A 20,530-nucleotide genomic window follows, 5' to 3' on the forward strand; every position below is an offset into this window, starting at 1 on the left:
CAGAGCAGAGCTTCAGATTGAAGTTACACATTAATCGTGTGAATGCTCTAGTTTGTCGATTTCGCCGTCACCATCTTGGAAAACGTCTGTTGCCATCTAGGCCTTTTTTCAACCAGTGAGCAGGAAGTGACCATATTTGGAGTGAGGAGGAGTGACGTAGAGACGCCGTATACGTCTCTGGTGTGGACCTGTCAATCAGTGTGTAGCCCCGCCCTAAAGCATCCCCTGCTTTATGGTCTGTTTGACTCTAAATGGAGCATCATTTACTAAATGAACATCATGCTGTATTGAAGAAGACTTGAAACTAGAGATTGAGACCATAAACTCATGTTTACAATGTTTACTGAGGGAATAAATCAAGAGAGAAGTAGAGTCATTTTCTCATAGACTTCTATACAACCAGAGGAGTCGCCCCCTGGTGGACAGGAGAGAGGATGCAGCTTTAACACAGGAAGCTTTGGCTTCACTTTTCAGAACCAGAGTTGTCTTTCTGGTCCTGACGGAGGTGGAGCGTGTAAACCTCTCGAGGTTGTGGGATGTAGATGAGTCCTGGATGTTTCCTCCTGAGGACGCCGTCGCTCCACAAACACGCCACCCAGACCGCCACCAGGAACAGAGCTGCAGAGAAACTAGCAACAGACACACGTTTTCACATCAGAACCAACTGAGATTCCATAAGAAATCCATAAAGTGTAATCCCAAAGAGGGAAACCTCGACGTCTCCATCTGCACACCTCACAAGACTTCTGGGTAATGTAGTCCATAAACTGCTGAGGTGCCCTCATCAGGTTGACCGGAGCACCTGTTCATATACCTGTAGAGCATGAAGAGGCCGTTGCCGTCGGGAACCAGGCTCCTCCTCCTCTGGTGCATCACCATGGCCGTCATGGCAAAGAAGGTGAAGATGAAGAGGATGAAGGTCTGACCCTCGGTGATCAGGAACCTGGTGGGAAGAAAACAGGAGAGTCGAAGGTTCAATCCATACTTTTCCAACTAAAACATCAATATATCAACATATTCTTTATTATTGATAACGATATGGTGTTTCATGTGTTATTTTGTTAACTGGTGGATGGTTTAATGTATGATGATGACTCAGAGACTCAACAACCAAGCAGTTCTTTTAAAATATTTACTTACAATTTACTTTACAATATTCAAAATGCAAAAATTCAGTATAGAATATATATATATATATATAGAGAGAGAGAGAGAGAGAGAGAGCGAGAGAGAGATTATTTGTTTTTTGCCTTGAAATTAGTGTTTTATTTCATTGTATGTTTGTTTATCATATCACAACATATCAAACTTTGTACCCGTCTGTAAACAACGATGACGTTCCTCAGTGTGCTTAGACAGTTTGTCAAGCTAAATAAGAAGATTAACCACAAAACATGGAGAAAGAAACCTCAACAAAGTGAAATTTCAGATCCATGTCCTGTTAGTGATGATAGAATGTATTAGCTAACGTCCAGGTATAAACATTTATCTGGAGGATAAACGTTATGAGAGACGTTATGAGCTACAAGTCACCAGATGATCAACTCTGTTATCTGTCAAACACCATGAAGAGACTCAGAGGTTTCACTTCATTCACTTTTAAATGGAGCTACAAACAGTCCAGAGGTGGTCAACACGGTTAACAGCTTCAGTCATACACGCTGCTGGTGCATTCGCTGGAAGTCACCAGTTAACACGGTCACTAGTTAAACTGAAACACCTGTTGCTCTGAGTTCTGTAGAACATGAAACACATTTAGACGCTGCGAACAGATTCAATTCATCGTTTTAAAGCTTGTTAACTTGTCTGGATGTCTGGGACAAAACAACAACGCCAACATGTTCCTAGATATTTATGATCACGTTCTTTTTAAAGACTTCAAAGTAAGTATGTTTACATCCAGCTGATTTTATGCAACGTCTTAATTCATGCAATTTATGATGCAAGTCTAGAATCTCAATCCTCACATTAACACATGAAACGAACAGAACGTTTTGCATCATGTTTGATCTTTGACTGAAGTCTTTTAATCACCTCTTCTTCTTCTGCAGGTTTAACGAAACCGACCAGCTGATTTTAGATATTACATTAATATTCACACAACAGGAGTGGATGGAAACAAAACTTTTTTCGCACATTTTTCTGGATGTTCAGTTAATATTTAGATGAAAGTTGTATAATAATGAATATTGTGAGTGTTTGTTGTTTGTGTTTAACTCTCTGAACCCGAAACGCTTCTTGAGTTCTGCTTTCATCAGAGAGTGCTGTCCTCGTTGAGTTAAGTAATCAGTCAGCAACACCTGAGAACCACCTAATCAATTATTACACACACACACACACACACACACACACACACACACACACACACACACACACACACACACACACACAGGTGTTGGCTGTTGTTCATCAGACACTATAAATGTTTCTGTCCAACACACCAACACACAGAATAAATTAATTTACATTTACAGGCCTGTGTTCATGTCCCCAAAATGATAACAGAGATGCTAAATTACCAGAAACAACCACAAAACAACTACAAACAACCCAGACAAATACAAAGAGACACAGAACGACTAAACAGAGACGCTAAAGGACTACAAACAACCCAGAATGACTCAAAGAGCCACAAAAAACACTACAGGGGGACGCTAAATTACTGAAAATAGCCGTTAAACAACCAGAAACATAACAGCTACAAACAAACCAAAATCACTACAGAGATACACAACATAACTTAAAATGACCCAAAACATCAAAGATACAAAACACGATGACAAAGAGACACAAAATCAAAACAAAGAGATGCTTGATGACTGAAAATAGAAAATGACTAGAAAGATACACACAATGAAAACAAAGAGAGGCTTAATGACACAGAATGACAACAAACGACCAAAAACGACTACAAAGTGACTCCAAAAAGACACAGAACGACTGACCTTACATAATGCGACTTCAAAGATACACAAAAGGAGATCAAGAAGACACTAAATGACTGAAAACAGACACTAAATGAATATAAAGACACACAAAAGGACTAAAAATAGATGCAGAACAACCACAAAATGAGCACAGGGAAGTAAAAAACGATTATAATTCAACGTAGAACAACCGCAGAAACATAGATTGTCTTATTTAAACAACTTCAAAGGGAAACAGAATGACTGAGACTTTCTGACCCTCTGAGTCTGGTGCCTTCAGGGTGGCTGTCCCATAATGCACTGTGTGATATGGAACTCGGTATACGAGCTGTGCGATCCTCTCTGTCTGTGTAATTATGAAAACAGAACTTCTTCACGGTGATTATGTCGTTTTAGCTCGTCCTGGATTCTCACATAATCTCTGAGTTACCTTTACTTTGATGTGTGTGTTGTCTGTGAGGATGAGAGCAGCTCTGCATGTAAAGGAGCCCAAAGTAAAGTCACTGAACACAAAGTGAGTCCAGGTCCACGCTGCTGCAGACCGCTAATGAACACAGAGCTTCACCACAGAGACAATCTGTTTGCTTAGTTTTCCTCCAGTGGGGCGAAGATAAAAAAAAGCTGGTCTTATAAGTTTCTGCAAAAAAACAGATTTGTTCAATGTCAAAGTTTCTGAACCATAGAATTTCACGCTTGCAGAAACATACAATGTCACATGGTTAACGGTGTGAAATGATTGGTGATTAGGAGACAAAACTACCAATAAAGGTTAGAAAAAGATCATGTTTTGTGTCAAAATAAAATAAATGAATGAAAATACTAGTGTAATAAACAACAACCAGCCTCAGTGGACTGAAACATAGTGTATGTATATACAGTATATATAGAGAGATAGAGAGATATATAGAGAGATAGAGAGATATAGAGAGATAGATATAGAGATATAGATAGAATATATATATATAGAATTAGAGATACATAGATATAGAGATATATATAGAGAGAGATATAGAGATAGAGAAATATAAAGATAGAGATAGATATAGAAATATAGAAATATAAATAGATATAGATATAGAGATATAGATATATAGAGAGAGATCTATAGAGTCACTATGAGCTCAGGGATCACAGGGAATCGAACCTGTGACTCTCTGTGTGACCTGTGTAGCAGTAAAGCAGGCTGACCAGTAGTAGGCGGCGGTGGGGAGGAGCAGCATCCACGCCGCCGCCGGCATCTTCTCCTCCTGACTCCTCTGACTGAAACAACCGGAGAAGAAGAGGAAGAGGACGAGGAAGAGAGGGACGGACCTGAAGGAGAGAGGAGAGACGAGACAGGGAAATATGAATCTACTTTATGACAGACGGATATGAAACATCATGAGTCACAGATAAAATACGTTCACAATGCAACGTCCTCATTAAACTCCAGATGTCCTGAAGTGTTCTTCATTTAGTCCAGAACTTTAAAAAGATTTAGAAAAGATTTACAGTTCAAGATTAGCATCAAACATAGAAGCAGCAGAAGTTCATTTAATGAACTTCAAAAACTTTTCATTAGCTGGACAATATAAAGATATAATAAAATATAAATATAGTTCTATTTTTCTCCCATAACACGTCTTCTTTCAGACTAGTGGAAAGAAAACATTTATTTTATTACTTTGTCTATTTGTGTCAGTAGATTTCTCCTAAATTCACCAAAAGTTACCATTAGATAATGCCTCATTTGCATATTTAAACATAACATTTCATTAAACTTGTAATACAAAACATAATCATCTTAATGTCAGTAATCAACTGGTGAAGTTTCATGTTGATATCTATTAGTTATTTTTTTTACCCTATTCACCTGTAGTGTCTTCAACATGTATGTAATTTAACTAAACATTTCTTTAAAGGACGTTTTCTCTGAATGAGTTTTTTCTCAGACTCTGATCCATAAATCTCCACTTCAGTAGCTCTTACATACACCAAACTTTACAGCTTCATTCCTCTCTATATTCTGAAGGTTTCTACAGAGGGGTTTGTTCAGATGTCATTCATAGTCTGATTTATACAACATTTAACTACTAAAAATGGAGAAAAATGTATCTGTTTTATGGCTGTTGACAGTATTTGATAAAAAGAGATATCCTAAATTCCTTCTATAAAAACCTTTAAATCTATTATATCAACAAATGAAACAAAAATTTTGAACCTGATTTTATCACATATCTAATAAAATATTGCCTCATTTGCATATTTAAACATAACATTTCAGAATCTTGTCATACAAAAAATAATTATCTTAATGTAAGTTTCATGGTGATATATGTTAGTTACCACATTTTAATGTATTTACCTTCATAGAAGATTACGGATGAAATCTGATTTTTGTGTCTCTATAGATTTGCATCATCAGTAGGAACCAATGAGCCACAGACAGGAAGTGAGACAGTAATAATGGACGGACTGAAATGAATATCACCAGATTTAATAAGAATCTTCTGGGACTTTAGAAAGTTGTCTAGAACTATTATATTACAGTTTATTGACATTGGTTTTACTTCAGCTATTGAACATTTTTAAATTAAACCAGTAACACAAAGTTCATCTCACCACATCAGATGACCGAGAGTGTCGTCATAGTAACACAGAAGCTCAAAGGCATCGATCTGCAAACAAAATATATAATAATCGTCACTTTACAGACTTTAATCAGAACACACATTTTGCAGAATTTATAAAAAAAAGAGCCATTAAAAAAATAAACAAGGAAAACAAGATCACGGTGTTTTTTAAAATCACATGATTTCAGATTCATGGATCTGGTAGAATTTAAGACTGCTTATAAAATATACATACAAAGCAAGAAATGATTCCTGGTCACATGAATAAAACATCTAGTACAGAGAGAGGAGTTATAACCTGAGGGGGAAATCTAATTTAAAAATGTTTTTAAAACATTTATTTGAAGAAATTAATCAAAGTACAAATCAATTTATGAAAAGTAAAGAATCAGTTTTTCAGAGATGATGAAAGGCCTCGTCTCTTTTTAGTTGTTCTTTTATTTATTTAAATGATTACTTATTTGTATATGGGAAAAAATTAAGTTCATTCTTTAAGTTAAGAACCATAGAAGCATTTACCTCGGCCTTTAGAAGATATAATTATTTATTTATTTTATTTATTTTATTTATTTTATTTATTTTATTTATTTTATTTATTTTATTTATTTTATTTATTTTATTTATTTTATTTATTTTATTTATATAATGCTGTTAATGTTTACTGATAATTTTATTAGTTATTCTTTTTTTCCTTGAAAAATCAGGTTCAATAAAGCTTCTGTGTCGTGTCTTTAAAGGTCGTATAGAGTTATAGAGTTAAACATGTTCATTTATTAATTTTATTCATATCACGTCTTCACAGAATTTCCCTGAAGGCCCAGAAGCATCAGAACTCTATTAGTAGATGTAAATTAGAAATAATTGTTAATGTGACTTTGATTAAATGAAGAACATTTACCCTGCATATGGGGAAATAATAAACCACGTATTATTATAATACCAATATCATATGGGTGAGCTGAAACTCTGCTTTTAATAATAATTGTTTGTGTTTTTTAACCACAATTCATGGATTATTAAAAATGAAATGGCTTTTTATTAATCGACTATTTGAGGTGTTTTCACGTGGCTGTTGAAAGGCATTCTGGGAAATGTAAGAAACCACTAACTGAAGTAAAAAACACAGAAAATATATATTTTTTTAAAAAAGTTTCCTCGTTAAAGAAACAGTTTCACCAACAAATAAACAAAATAAATAAAAAACAGAGAAGTCTGAACGCACCAGTGAGGAGGGCTGGAGGCTCCTCATGGCCGGATCCTCTCTGACAGACAGGTGAAGCTGGTAGCCAATCAGCAGGAGGCGCCGGGTGATGGAGTCAGCCACCAGGTGGAGGCTGGTTCCCATGACGACGGCTATGATGCCGAGGTGGACGGCGGTGCGTGGCAACGTCCTGGGGCTGTGTTCAAGCATCTGAAACAACAAGTGTTTACTGTGTGTGTGTGTGTGTGTGTGTGTGTGTGTGTGTGTGTGTGTGTGTGTGTGTGTGTGTGTGTGTGTGTGTGTGTGTGTGTGTGTGTGTGTGTGTGTGTGTGTGTGTGTGTGTGTGTGTGTGTGTGTGTGTGTGTGTGTGTGTGTGTGTGTGTGTGTGTGTGTGTGTGTGTGTGTGTGTGTGTGTGTGTGTGTGTGTGTGTGTGTGTGTGTGTGTGTGTGTGTGTGTGTGTGTGTGTGTGTGTGTGTGTGTGTGTGTGTTTGTGTGGGTGTGTGTGTGTGTGTGTGTGTGTGTGTGTGTGTGTGTGTGTGTGTGTGTGTGTATGTGTATGTGTGTGTGTGTGTGTGTGTGTGTGTGTGTGTGTGTGTGTGTGTGTGTGTGTGTGTCTGTGTGTGTGTGTGTGTGTGTGTGTGTGTGTGTTGTGTGTACTCTGAGCAGCAGCAGTGGGGTGCTGATGTTGGACAGGATGTGAAGATATTCTGCAGCTCCGGGTCGGTTCAGAGGAAACCAGTCTGCTGGAAAGAAGAGCTGCAAATAAAAAAACAAGATTCAAAGTTTTATTTCTGTTTTATTTCTAAAACACAAAATACATGTCTTTCTGAGAATATTTTAACCCAAAAGAAAGATTATTTTTTTTATTGTGACATTTTAATGTTGTTATGACAAAATCAAACTGGAAAAAACTGCATTATTTGTATTAAATACAAATAATAAAACGAGAAAGTTGCTTTAAAGAGAAAATGAAAAACTGAAAACTAACTTTTTTTAATGTTTTGTGACAAAAGGATAAAGTAGATTCTTATTTAATATTAAAAAGGAACGAGAACTTAAATGACGTCTTTATATTGCAATGACAAAATCTTATATGATTCACTAAACTCTAAAAATCTAAACTTAAATTTATTTTATTTTATTGTTTTATTTGGTAGGGACAGTGCACATTAATAAAACATTTATGTAAATGTGCCAAGAGGCTATTTTCATCTGTAGTCCCTGGACAGATGTTTAAAGACCCTAAAAACAGAATATAAGATTAAAACTACAAAGTGATGCATTATTTACCCTTTACAAAGGTTACAGAAACAATAACAGAAGAGAGGATATTAATATAAGTAGTAACATAATTCAGGACACCCTTGTACATAGGTACTATTATTCATAATAATAATAATTCATATTTATAATATAATACAACATAATTTATTTATTTGATAATTCATGATTTAACTTTAATTAAATAAGTTTTCATTTTCTTTTTTTTTCTACATTTTGTTTCTCACTGAGATGATCCTCCATCAAGAAGAACAGTTAACGAGTTAAAGGTGTAGTTTGACCCCAGTCATCCTCCCGTTACCGTGACAACGGGCCGGCCCACATCCAGGATCCAGCTGTGGACGGTGAAGCCGAGCCAGAGGTCCAGATGGAAACGAGGCTTCGACAGAACCGACTCCTCCTCTGCAGAACGGACCGCCCGGCTGCAGAACAGACGGATGAACGAGAACAAAGACATCTGGATCAATAAAGAAACAGCTGATTATGAAAACAAGAGAATCAGAAAGACTTCTGGATGAAGTGTGGAGTGAAGGAGAACTTAAAGGCTGTGATGCATTATGGGATTTATCTGAGATCAGGAAAGAAAACTAAAGTGTATTCTAGTTAAGTTTAGGAAAAGATGATCGTTTGGGTTAAAATAACTATGAAAGTACTTTTACTCTGGTGTGGACCATAAAGCATCCCCTGCTTTATGGTCTGTTTGACTCTAAATGGAGCATCATTTACTAAATGAACATCATGCTGTATTGAAGAAGACTTGAAACTAGAGATTGAGACCATAAACTCATGTTTACAATGTTTACTGAGGGAATAAATCAAGAGAGAAGTAGAGTCATTTTCTCATAGACTTCTATACAACCAGAGGAGTCGCCCCCTGGTGGACAGGAGAGAGAATGCAGCTTTAACACAGGAAGCTTTCTCCCTACAGCATCAACCTTTAACCTCTAAGGCTGTAAAGTGGAATCAACGAGAAAACTATTAATCAGAACAGAGACTCCAGCTGCTGGAAGTCTTTAGTTCTGCATGTGTTTGTTCATAAACCAACATATTATTATATATTGGTGATTTAGTGGATTTGGTGAAGCTCTAATCTCATGTTATCCCTCTCTCTCTCTCTCTCTCTCTCTCTCTCTCTCTCTCTCTCTTGTTTTAAAGAAGGATAACAGCAGCACAGATTATTTATTTAGTTATGTCGTATCCACATAATAAAATAATATAACTGTTTGATTTATTTATTTACATATTTAATTGTTGTTTTAATGGCTAATTATTATAAAATAAATTATAAAAATAAATAAATTAGCTACAATTACAGTGATACCGTGAAATTGTGTTTATTACACTTAGAGAGTATTGGGTACACTAGTAAGATACTAAGTACATTTACTCAAGTATAAAGTATTTAAATAATAATAATAATAATAATAATAATAATAATAGTAATCTTGAGGTACAATCCATGTCTGTTCAACAGCTTTAGTTACTTTACAGATTATTAAAAACTTAAAATACACATTAATGCATCAATTTCTATAATACAATGACATAATATATATATATTTGCATCATGAGTACTATTACTTTTGGTACTTGAATTATATATTGATGATAATACTATATTTTCTTTTACTAAAGTAACATTTTACATGAAGGACTTTAACTTGTTACGGAGGATTTCTTCACTGTAGTATTACTGAAGTACGTTTTCTAGTTTTGGGGAACAACAGAAAAAAAGAAAGTTAGAATTTCAAGAAATTTCAATTTTATTATTATTAAAACAATATTCCTTTTCCTAAAATTACCCTTTGTTTCTTTGAGTTCAAGTCAAATGTCATTTGGTCTGTAAAAAAAATGTCACTAAAGAATTGAACTTTAATTTTTTTTAATAAGCAGGGTAGCAAAAAAATTCATTAAATATGTCAGAAAATATGAAATATATATATATATTAATATGTATATATATATTTTATATGAAAATTAATATTTATATATATATTTATATGAATATTTATATATATATGTATTAATATTTATTTATAAAAAAAGTGATTTTTCGGGGGGTTAAAGTTTACATTTTTTTCTTAAACTTATTTAATTGATTCCCCCCCATCAGAATGACTGGAATACATCCAGTCAAACCAGTTTAAAAACAGAAGAGTCTGTTTTTAAAACTCTTCTGTGATCTGCATTTAGTTTTCAGCAGCAGGAACTTTTTAGTGGTTGTGCACCATTAAACATTAGACACATCTGTGGGATTAATATCTGTAATAATAGATAAAAGGAGAAACTAATTATGGAGAATGAATTCTACAAACCTGCACATGAAGGTCGCTGCATGCAGAGCTGAGTTCTGTCTCCTCCGGCTGGACGTCTGCATCCTTCTGATTCAGATCACCGTCTGTTCTGTTAAACTAAAGTTTCATTTAAACTGTTATCAGGTTTAATAACTAACAATATAAATATAGATGGAGATAATCCTGCTGCTCCTCCATCACTATCTGTCTCCTCTGTGATGTTCTCAGCTCCTTTCCTTCCTCCTCGTTTCCTCTCTTGACTCTTCCTCACGTCGGTGATGAAGCTGAACTTGGTTCGTCCTTGGAAATGAAACAAATCAAATCATTTTTGATGATAAAATACAGCAGCTTTAGATTTAAACAACAGGTTGATCTGACAGAAGATAATCCTGTAATCTGTACAAACCGTCAGCCAGCGTTTTATTCGACAGTTTAATCTGGAGTCAGTTAGGAATGAGACTGATCTCAGGTCAGTTATGGTGAGAAGATCCCACAGTTACTCTTAATTATCAGGTTGATGTCATTATCTGCTATTTTTTGAGGTGGAAGAAGTACTGACATACTTTACTGCAGTAAAAGAACAAAAGTACTATTATCAAAATTTACTCACAGGAACAAAAGTAAAAACACTCATTATAAAGTATATTTTATATTATTATATCATAATTATCTTATTATAAAGTATATTTTATATTATTATATTGTAATTATGGAAGGATTAAAGTGTTCATAAAGGTGGGGATCATTTTAATGATTTTATATACTGCAGGTAGTTTAATCAGTAATAATAAATCATCTTTTATTTGTTTTTCATATTTTGTTTATTAATCTGAAACTGTAAAGTAACTGTTAGTTTTTTTATATTTTTTATGGTTTACTTATTTATTATATTGCTTATTTATTAAATATATATATATATTTTTTTTTTTTTTACTGATGCCTCTTGTTGCAAATTTTCCCAAGTGGAATTTATAAATCTGTTAAATCTTATATTTTCTTATTTATGACCAAATACCTGCAGAACTAATCACGTTCACATCAACCTCAGATGTAATCTGTGTTTACTGATATTAACTAATGTTTGCATTTTATCACACTAAACTAATACGGTGAATAAATGTTCATATAGATAGATAGATAGATAGATAGATAGATAGATAGATAGATAGATAGATAGATAGATAGATAGATAGATAGATAGATAGATAGATAGATAGATAGATAGATAGATAGATAGATAGATAGATGAATAACAAATATAAAACTGGGGTATGAACACTAGAGTTTAGATTGTTTTTGTTTGGGACTATTGTGTATTTGTAATATAATATACATTTATTGTATTTAGTGTCTTTCACTCATTTTGAGTGTATAAATTGAATGAGAACTGTACAGAGTAATGAATGTAAAAAGACTTCAGCCGACAAATCTTCAGTTGGTATAAACTGGTTTGTCACTTCTTTAAAAGTAATAAATGATTGTTGTTTTTTATTATTTCTATATGTGTATTTGAGTTGTATACGTTAGAAATGACAGAAATAAACTTAACTAAAGTAAAGTAAAGGATCTGGATTGGATAAGAAGGTTTAATATTTGATCAAGATTAAATAAAATGATATCAAACCCAGATTATATAGAAATATAGAGATGAAGGAGCAGAAAAGGCTATTTTAGGGTAATACAACTGTTCTGTTGTGTTGATTGATATCTGACAAGATCATTAATAACAAAACTAAAACAGACAAACAGAGTGTGAGAGGCTTTATGAGGTCAGAGGTTTCAGATGTGGAGTGATCCTGTTCTTCAAGCAGCAGCTCTGTGACTGAACGTTTCATGAATATTTCATCATCCATCCACAAAGATTATCCGAGATGATCCGACAGCCGAAGAGGATGATGAGGCTAAAGACACATTCACACACACACACACACACACACACACACACGCACACACACACACACACACACACACACACGCACACACACACACACACACACACACAAACACACACACACACACACAAACACACACACACACACACACACACACACACACACACACACACACACACACTCCAGGTTTCTACAATAATTACATTTTACTGTGATTCATTGTGTTTTATTCTATTTTTATTTTTTATTGTTTGAACAGTTTCATTCTTTTTTATTATTATTGTTTGAATTTCATTCATTATTATTTTTGAATTGTTTCATTCTTTATACATTTTTTTATTCATATTTTTGTACTTTATTTTGCATTTAATAGCTTTTCGTATTTTTGTTGTTTTTTCATCATCCATCCACAATTCTACAATAATTACATTTTACTGTGATTCATTGTGTTTTATTCTATTTTTTTTCATTTTTTATTTATTGTTTGAACAGTTTCATTCTTTTTTTATTATTATTGTTTGAACAGTTTCATTCTTTTTTTTTTGTTTATTGTTTGAATTTGTTTGTGTTTTATTCTTTTTTTTATTTATTTTTATTTATAATTTAATTCATATTCTTATAACAGTTTCATTCATTTAAATACTTTATAATTTAATTCATATTCTTATACATTTCACATTAAATACCTTTACACACACACACACACACACACACACACACACACACACACACACACACACACACACACACACACACACACACACACACACATGTTTGTATTCACCGAAACTGTTGCATAAAGTTTTGTTCAAAACCGGAAGTGAAGAGAGGCGGAACCTTTCCGAGCCGGATAAAGTTCCAGTCGGAGGTGTTTTTAAGGTGAACGGCTGCTTCGGGCAGCAGGTGAACGTGAACGTCTGACTTCACGCACTTTCACGCTTCTTCTGCGGGAAACCAGACACACAGACACACTCACAGCTCCCGCTAGCATCCCAGTTAGCATCCCAGCTAGCATCCCAGTTAGCATCCGAGCTAATAGCCTCCGTGCTCCCCGGCTGTCCGGCTGCCGGAGCCCCAGCAGCGGCCCTCTCCTCCCGGTCTCCTCCTCCTCCTCTCCTCCTCCTCCTCCTCCTCCTCTCCTCTCCTCCTCTCCTCCTCCTCCCTCCTCCTCACTACGGAGCTCGTCCCGCCTTCATGTGTGCGCTGGGCCCGGCGGGGACTCTTTGATGGGAGGCGGGTCGCGGGGGACGCGGGGACGCTGCGGGCCTCCTCTTCCTCCTCCGGCTCCTCTTCCTCCTCCTCCGGCTCCTCCGGCTCCTCCGGCTCGTCCCGGGCCCGGATGGAGTCTCTGGCCGGCTACGTGTACAAGGCGGCCAGCGAGGGCCGCGTCCTGACGCTGGCCGCGCTGCTGCTGCACAACCACCCGGAGGCCGAGGTCCGCTTCCTGCTGGGACACGTCCTGACGCTGGCCGCGCTGCTGCACAACCACCCGGAGGCCGAGGTCCGCTTCCTGCTGGGACACGTCACGCAGGTGTCGGGACAGAGGTCCACGCCGCTCATCATAGCGGCCCGCAACGGACACGACAAGGTGGTCCGGCTGCTGGTGGACCACTACCGGGTCGACACGGAGCAGACCGGCACGGTGCGCTTCGACGGGTAAGACCGGGACAACACTGACTCAATAATAGAGAAATACTGTCTCACTTATAGAGAAATACTGTCTCACTTATGGAGAAATACTGTCTCACTAATGTCTCACTTATGGACAAATACTGTCTCACTTATAGACAAATACTGTCTCACTAATGTCTCACTTATAGACAAATACTGTCTCACTTATGGACAAATACTGTCTCACTTAAGTACAAATACTGTCTCACTTATGTCTCACTTATAGACAAATACTGTCTCACTTATGTCTCACTTATAGACAAATACTGTCTCAATTATGGACAAATACTGTCTCACTTAAACATAAATACTGTCTCACTTAAACATAAATACTGTCTCACTTATAGAGAAATACTGTCTCACTAATGTGTCTCACTTATAGACAAATACTGTCTCACTTATAGACAAATACTGTCTCACTGAGGGACAAATACTGTCTCAGTTATTCTACTTCAGTAAAGGTAGTAGTACCACTGAGGAGGAGTACTCTGTATGTACAAAAGTACTACAATACACTCAAGGTATCAAAAGTACTCTGACATTTCTCAATACTGTGTACATTTAATATTTATGTTTAACTATATATTCTGCCCTCTAAGGGTTAATTAAGTTTAATATTAATCTATAGAATAAAATTATCTTTTTTTTTATTTTTTTTATCTGAATCTGCAAATAAAGTAAAAGTATTGATCCTCTATGTGGAACCAAAATCCAGATGTTTAACTTTTATACAATGCTAAAGAAGTTTTGTATTAAAACTTCTCAAAGTAAACTTTTAAAATGTATATTTCTTTTACTAAAAGTACAAAAATATTGTTATTTATTCACTAGTTTTGAGGGGAATAATACTTATTATTATTATTATTATTATTATTATTATTATTATTATTATTATTATTATACAGAGTGTTCCATTACAGAATAATTTGTATTTTGTTGATAAATAATGTGTACATAGCTTTTTTACTATTCGTCCCAGGGAATTAATACAGTTTTATCTTTATCGTATTAAATCATAATGTAATTTCTATTGTTTTATTCATCTGAATTTGCAAAGTAACTAAAGGTATCAAACATCACATGTTAAATGTTGCACCAAAAACAGAAACTTTTGAGTAGTTGTATTATATGATGAAAGGTTTTAGTAGGAAAACTTGAATATTTCTTAACATAAGCTGTCAGAAGTATAGTTCAGTGACTGTGTTGATCTCTGATCTCTAGTTTTGGTGGAAATGAATGAGAGGCTCAGCCCACAACAGAAACCAGCTGTTCTTCTCATTGTGAGATGAAACTATGAGCTGGTTTGTCCAGCTGGCCACGCCCACTCTGTGATGTCACAGCTCCAGTTTTGACCCAGGTTTCAAGTTAAATACTAATGCTGTAATGTTTAAACATTTATTGGGTTTTATATAGTTGTTTACACTGATTCTAAGCTGAGATGGATAAATCTGATCAGAGGTCAGCTCGTGTGTTTGAGTTCTGAGCTCCGTGATAATAAAGATGATGTTCCTGCTTAAGGTTTAATATGAACAGATTTATTACGAGTGTTGAGATCCGGTCCTGATCGTGTCCCCGTCTGTCCCTCAGCTACGTCATCGACGGGGCCACGGCGCTGTGGTGTGCTGCCGGAGCCGGTCACTTCGAGGTGGTGCGTCTGCTGCTGAGTCACCGCGCCAACGTCAACCACACCACCATCACCAACTCCACGCCGCTGCGGGCCGCCTGCTTCGACGGGCGCCTGGACATCGTCCACTACCTGGTGGAGCACAACGCAGACATCCGCATCACCAACAAGTACAACAACACCTGCCTGATGATCGCCGCCTACAAGGGCCACGCCGACGTGGTCAAGTTCCTGCTGGAGCAAGGGGCGGACCCCAACGCCACGGCGCACTGCGGCGCCACAGCCCTGCACTTTGCTGCAGAGGCGGGTCACCTGGAGATCGTTAAAGAGCTGGTGCGCTGCCGAGCCCGCATGGTGGTGAACGGACACAGCATGACGCCGCTGAAGGTGGCGGCGGAGAGCTGTAAGGCGGACGTGGTGGAGCTGCTGCTGGCGCACGCCGACTGCGACCCGAGCAGCCGCATCGAGGCGCTGGAGCTGCTCGGCGCCTCGTTCGCCAACGACCGGGAGAACTACGACATCCAGAGGACGTACCACTACCTGCACATGGCCATGACGGAGCGCCACCGCGACCCGGAGAACGCCATCGCCAAGGAGCTGCTGCCCGCCATCGAGGCGTACGGCGGCCGCAGTGAGTGCCGGACGCCTCGAGAGCTGGAGGCCATCCGCGTGGACCGGGACGCCCTGCACATGGAGGGCCTGATGATCCGGGAGCGAGTCCTGGGCTCGGACAACATCGACGTGTCGCACCCCATCATCTACCGCGGCGCCGTCTACGCCGACAACATGGAGTTCGAGCAGTGCATCAAGCTGTGGCTTCACGCGCTCCGCCTGCGGCAGAAAGGAAACCGCAACACGCACAAGGACCTGCTGCGCTTCGCCCAGGTCTTCTCCCAGATGGTCCACCTGAAGGAGCCGGTTCTGGCCTCGGCCGTGGAGCAGGTTCTGAGCTGCAGCGTGCTGGAGATCCAGAGAAGCATGGCGCGCGTGGACGCGGCGGCCGAGTCCGAGCTGCCGCAGGCGCTGGACAACTACGAGTCCAACGTCTTCACCTTCCTGTACCTGGTCTGCATCTCCACCAAGACCACCTGTGACGAGGAGGCGCGCGCCCGCATCAACAAGCACATCTACGACCTGATCCAGCTGGACCCGCGGTCCCGTGAGGGCGCCTCGCTGCTGCACCTCGCCATCAGCTCCAACACGCCGGTGGACGACTTCCACACCAACGACGTGTGCAGCTTCCCCAGCGCGCAGGTCACCAAGCTGCTGCTGGACTGCGGCGCTCAGGTCAACGCCGTGGACCACGAGGGCAACACGCCGCTGCACGTCATCGTCCAGTACAACCGGCCGATCAGCGACTTCCTCACGCTGCACGCCATCATCATCAACCTGGTGGAGGCCGGCGCCCACACGGACATGACCAACAAGCAGAAGAAGACGCCGCTGGACAAGAGCACCACGGGCGTGTCGGAGATCCTTCTGAAGACGCAGATGAAGATGAGCCTGAAGTGTCTGGCGGCGCGCGCCGTCCGCCAGCACCAGATCATGTACCGGAACCAGATCCCCAAAACGCTGGAGGAGTTCGTGGAGTTCCACTGAAAGAAAAACGGACACGTTGTCGTTTTAAAAGAATATTTTTTTTATTGTTTTCTAACAAATCCAAACGGTGCTGAGGACGACGGGTCGGCACGCAATGTTTTTGAGCATTTTTATAAAACAGTGGGGATGTTTTCTTTTCTATTTTAAGTATTAATTGCTAAGAAGAAGCAGCAGCAGCCAGAGACGTCCGTCTGTCCGTCTGTCTCGCTGCGACGCAGCAGAGGAACCTTTCAGAGACGGGACGGCGGCGAGCTGCTTCCTGTTTTGCCTTATCTCCGTGACGAGGAGCCGCCATCTTACTGTGATCCTGCAGCATGAGAGAGTGAGAGATGAACGAGTGATCAACACACACACACACACACACACACACACACACACACACACACACACACACACACACACGATTCTTTTAATATGGAAAACATTGGCTTTAGTTTTTACTGAATGAGATCAGGACACGTGACTTCATTAACAACCAGCTCTACTTTATATTAAATGGTTTGCTGGTAACAATTATTTGTGCAAGTCCTTTTTCTCTTTCTGAACTACATGGCCTAAAGTATGCAGACACCCCGTCCTCGTATGTTTGTATGTCCGTTCTGATGGAGGACATCTTAATGATATTGACACCACCCTTTTGGACTTGTGTTCCTTTAAAATAAAACAATATCCCTCGTATTAAAGTTGTCAAACGGTCAAATTATTAGAGAGTAGTAAATCATAATAATAATAATTGAGTGCAGTGTTTTTAATTCTCTCCTGTCCTGTTGATCATCAGAGACTCATGTGTTTAGTAGGGAACCAGTTTTAGACTAAATTAACAGTTCAGCTTTGTCTCTTTTCTGTTGCAACATAAAGAAAAACGCAATTCCGGGTGTCCACATACTTTTGGCCGTGTAGTGCACCTCTTCTGGTGGTTCAAAACACAAACCAAATATTCCACATTCATTCCGATGGATACTCCGTTGATTGCTGGTGCATGAGCTTTTATTTTGAAACCCGTATCTGAGGACACGAGCACAGGAACTATGAATGTTTTCCCAGATGGGAAGAAATCCTCATTATTTTAAAGTGTGGATTATTAGTGAAGAAGAGGACGATGTTAACGGCTTCGTCTTCGTTACGTCTGGAGAAAAAAACCCTGAAGAGACTTTGATGTGGTGATCCAACGCCGTTAACGAGCTGTGATCATGTGACCGTCTTCACCCTGCAGGTGGAAACGGGTGGAGAGCTTCTATGACTTCACATTATTTTACTCTACATTTATTTATTTGCTGCGAGTGTCCTCATGTCTCTGTTGGATTCCTTTGTTTCTGTGGACTTTTATCGTTTTATTTTTTACTGCTGTTTGTGCCTCATAGTTCCAGAGCTCACTATCAGACTCCAAAATATGAATAACTAATGATCTTTATTAAACCCAGAAAGAAAACAAGATTGTTAGAAGAGTCTCTGAGAAAAATCCCTTCAGACCAGCAGGAAGTGATCTTCAGCTGTTTCTTTTTTAACCTGATGCTTTCTGGATGGAAGTTAATGGTTAATCATAAGAAGCACAAGAAGAACCGACTGTACGAGGGTTCTGCTCGAGGGTTCTGCTCTGACGGTGTTCAAGGTCCCTGACATGATGAGGGTTAATCCTTTAAATTCATCTTAGAGGATGTTCATGCTGAGGTTCTGTTTGATGATGTAGAGAGGTTTGAGTGTGAAGGATCAGAAGTTCCTCTGAAGCTCATTAGTCTTAACAAAGCCGACTGATTGAACATCAAACCGTCTGCAGCCCAAAACAAAGACGAAGCAGTTTGCTTCATCTTCCCTTCTGGTGATGATGGAAACCTGCAGAGAGGAAATGATCGTCACAGTCGGGTCATTAGCTCCTCATCAGTCTTCACTGGAGGAACACAGACCATGAACGCATCAGAGAAACCAGCTGCTGCAGAAGAAACATTCCATCAATCTGATTTATTATATTATATATATATATATATATATATATATATAAAAGTTTAAAAGTCTGGAAACACAAAAATCAGCATCAGTGGCCATAAAGACAAATTGAAGATGTGGAAAATAAAGTTTTTCTGTGATTCTCTGATCAGGTGGAGGTAAAGTTGAGTATTCCTTGTGCGGGTTTGATTTTTCCTGAACTAATGCAGCATGTGAATGCAACACAAACTAATTTTGATTGACAGACTTTTCTGTTAACATGCAAACTCAGCGTCCGTCTGTCCAGCAGAGGTCAGAGAGGTCAGAGGTCGTTTCTGGTTGGAGGGTTTTAAGGTTTGAGGTGATGATTATGTGCCATCAGAATGCTCCTTTTTATTTTATTTAACGCTGCAGGAGTTTTTATTTCTGTCTCGTGTTTTTGTGTCTGTGGCTGAAATGAAGCCAAAGATTCTGGTGTTGATGAAAGTTCAGAGGACGTCAGCTGTGATGAACTTCTGCAGAATGAATGCTGTCAAATTAAAAGTCTTCTGTCTGCATCAACCAGCGTCTCCTGTTCTTCATTCACTCTTTAGAGCGACGACAGAGAGTCTAAACCTGTTTAACCTTCTCACCAATCACACGTCAGTCATTGTGAAATAAACCAGTTGCTCTGCTTTCTGGTTTGGTTACCTCTGTGACTGTAGGACGAGTCTGTTTAAAACAAACCTTTAGTTCTCTGACATAAAACAGGTCAGTGAACGCACCTCTGGTGAGATAAGAAGCTTTTACGGCTCTTAAAAAGAGTCTAAATGAGAAGTTCATGTCACAATTCAAACGGGATCAAATAATTATGTCTCTTGCTGTTGACTATGCTAAATATTATTTCATACATATGCTCCAACAATTCCACCTTTAATATTTGTATTTCTACATGGAGTCTGGTGATGTTTGTATTTGCAGCACAACATGAAACAGGTTTTGTACATTTCATGTCTTTATTCCAGAATAAACACAGGCTGAGGGAATCAAACCTGCGGAGCGGAGCGGCGTCACACATCAGTACAAACGTCTTCATATCAAACAGCTTAATGCCACGATCCTTATTAATTCAGACATATTTACAAAAAAAACAAAAGTTCAAGTTTGTCTTTATACAACAAAAAGTGCATCAGATATAAATTCTGAAATAATATACAAAGTGTTCATACGATGCATTTACATTTCCCATTAGTATAAAAAAGAACATTAAAATCAGCCATCATAGGTAGTCTAGTGTTGTCTTTGTAATGAGTATTAAATATGAATTAATACTGTCTTGTTATTCACCTCGACTCCCTTCAGTTTAAAATCTCCAGCTTTGTTTTTTAGATTTGCGTTCTCAGCATACCTCTATGACATCATCAGGAGGCGTCATGTGACGTGGTCACACGGGTTCCTCCGGTCCTGAACTGTGACTGTAAATATGTTCCTCTCTTTGTTCCTGGTCTCAGTGGTATTTCGGTCCATTC

At 38.6% G+C, this 20,530-nt stretch overlaps 2 protein-coding genes across 2 annotated transcripts; one reads left to right on the forward strand and one right to left on the reverse strand.

Annotated features, from left to right (window-relative positions):
• Positions 1 to 463: 463 nt before the first annotated feature.
• Positions 464 to 13,324, reverse strand: cln6b (CLN6 transmembrane ER protein b). The gene is made up of 9 exons (XM_054620526.1): positions 12,993 to 13,324; positions 10,338 to 10,616; positions 8,324 to 8,444; positions 7,399 to 7,497; positions 6,762 to 6,950; positions 5,529 to 5,584; positions 4,116 to 4,238; positions 815 to 943; positions 464 to 629 (listed from the first exon to the last, which is right to left on the reverse strand). The coding sequence occupies exons 2-9, from the start codon at positions 10,397 to 10,399 to the stop codon at positions 464 to 466; spliced, it is 945 nt and encodes a 314-aa protein (XP_054476501.1). The 5' UTR covers positions 10,400 to 10,616; positions 12,993 to 13,324.
• Positions 13,325 to 13,375: 51 nt separating this feature from the next.
• Positions 13,376 to 19,572, forward strand: fem1b (fem-1 homolog b). Its single transcript, XM_054620652.1, has 3 exons — positions 13,376 to 13,643; positions 13,710 to 13,864; positions 15,467 to 19,572. The coding sequence occupies exons 1-3, from the start codon at positions 13,548 to 13,550 to the stop codon at positions 17,100 to 17,102; spliced, it is 1,887 nt and encodes a 628-aa protein (XP_054476627.1). The 5' UTR covers positions 13,376 to 13,547; the 3' UTR covers positions 17,103 to 19,572.
• The last annotated feature ends 958 nt before the right edge of the window (positions 19,573 to 20,530 follow it).

Source organism: Anoplopoma fimbria, chromosome 19 (genome assembly GCF_027596085.1).
Source record: "Anoplopoma fimbria isolate UVic2021 breed Golden Eagle Sablefish chromosome 19, Afim_UVic_2022, whole genome shotgun sequence".
Lineage (NCBI taxonomy): Eukaryota > Metazoa > Chordata > Actinopteri > Perciformes > Anoplopomatidae > Anoplopoma > Anoplopoma fimbria.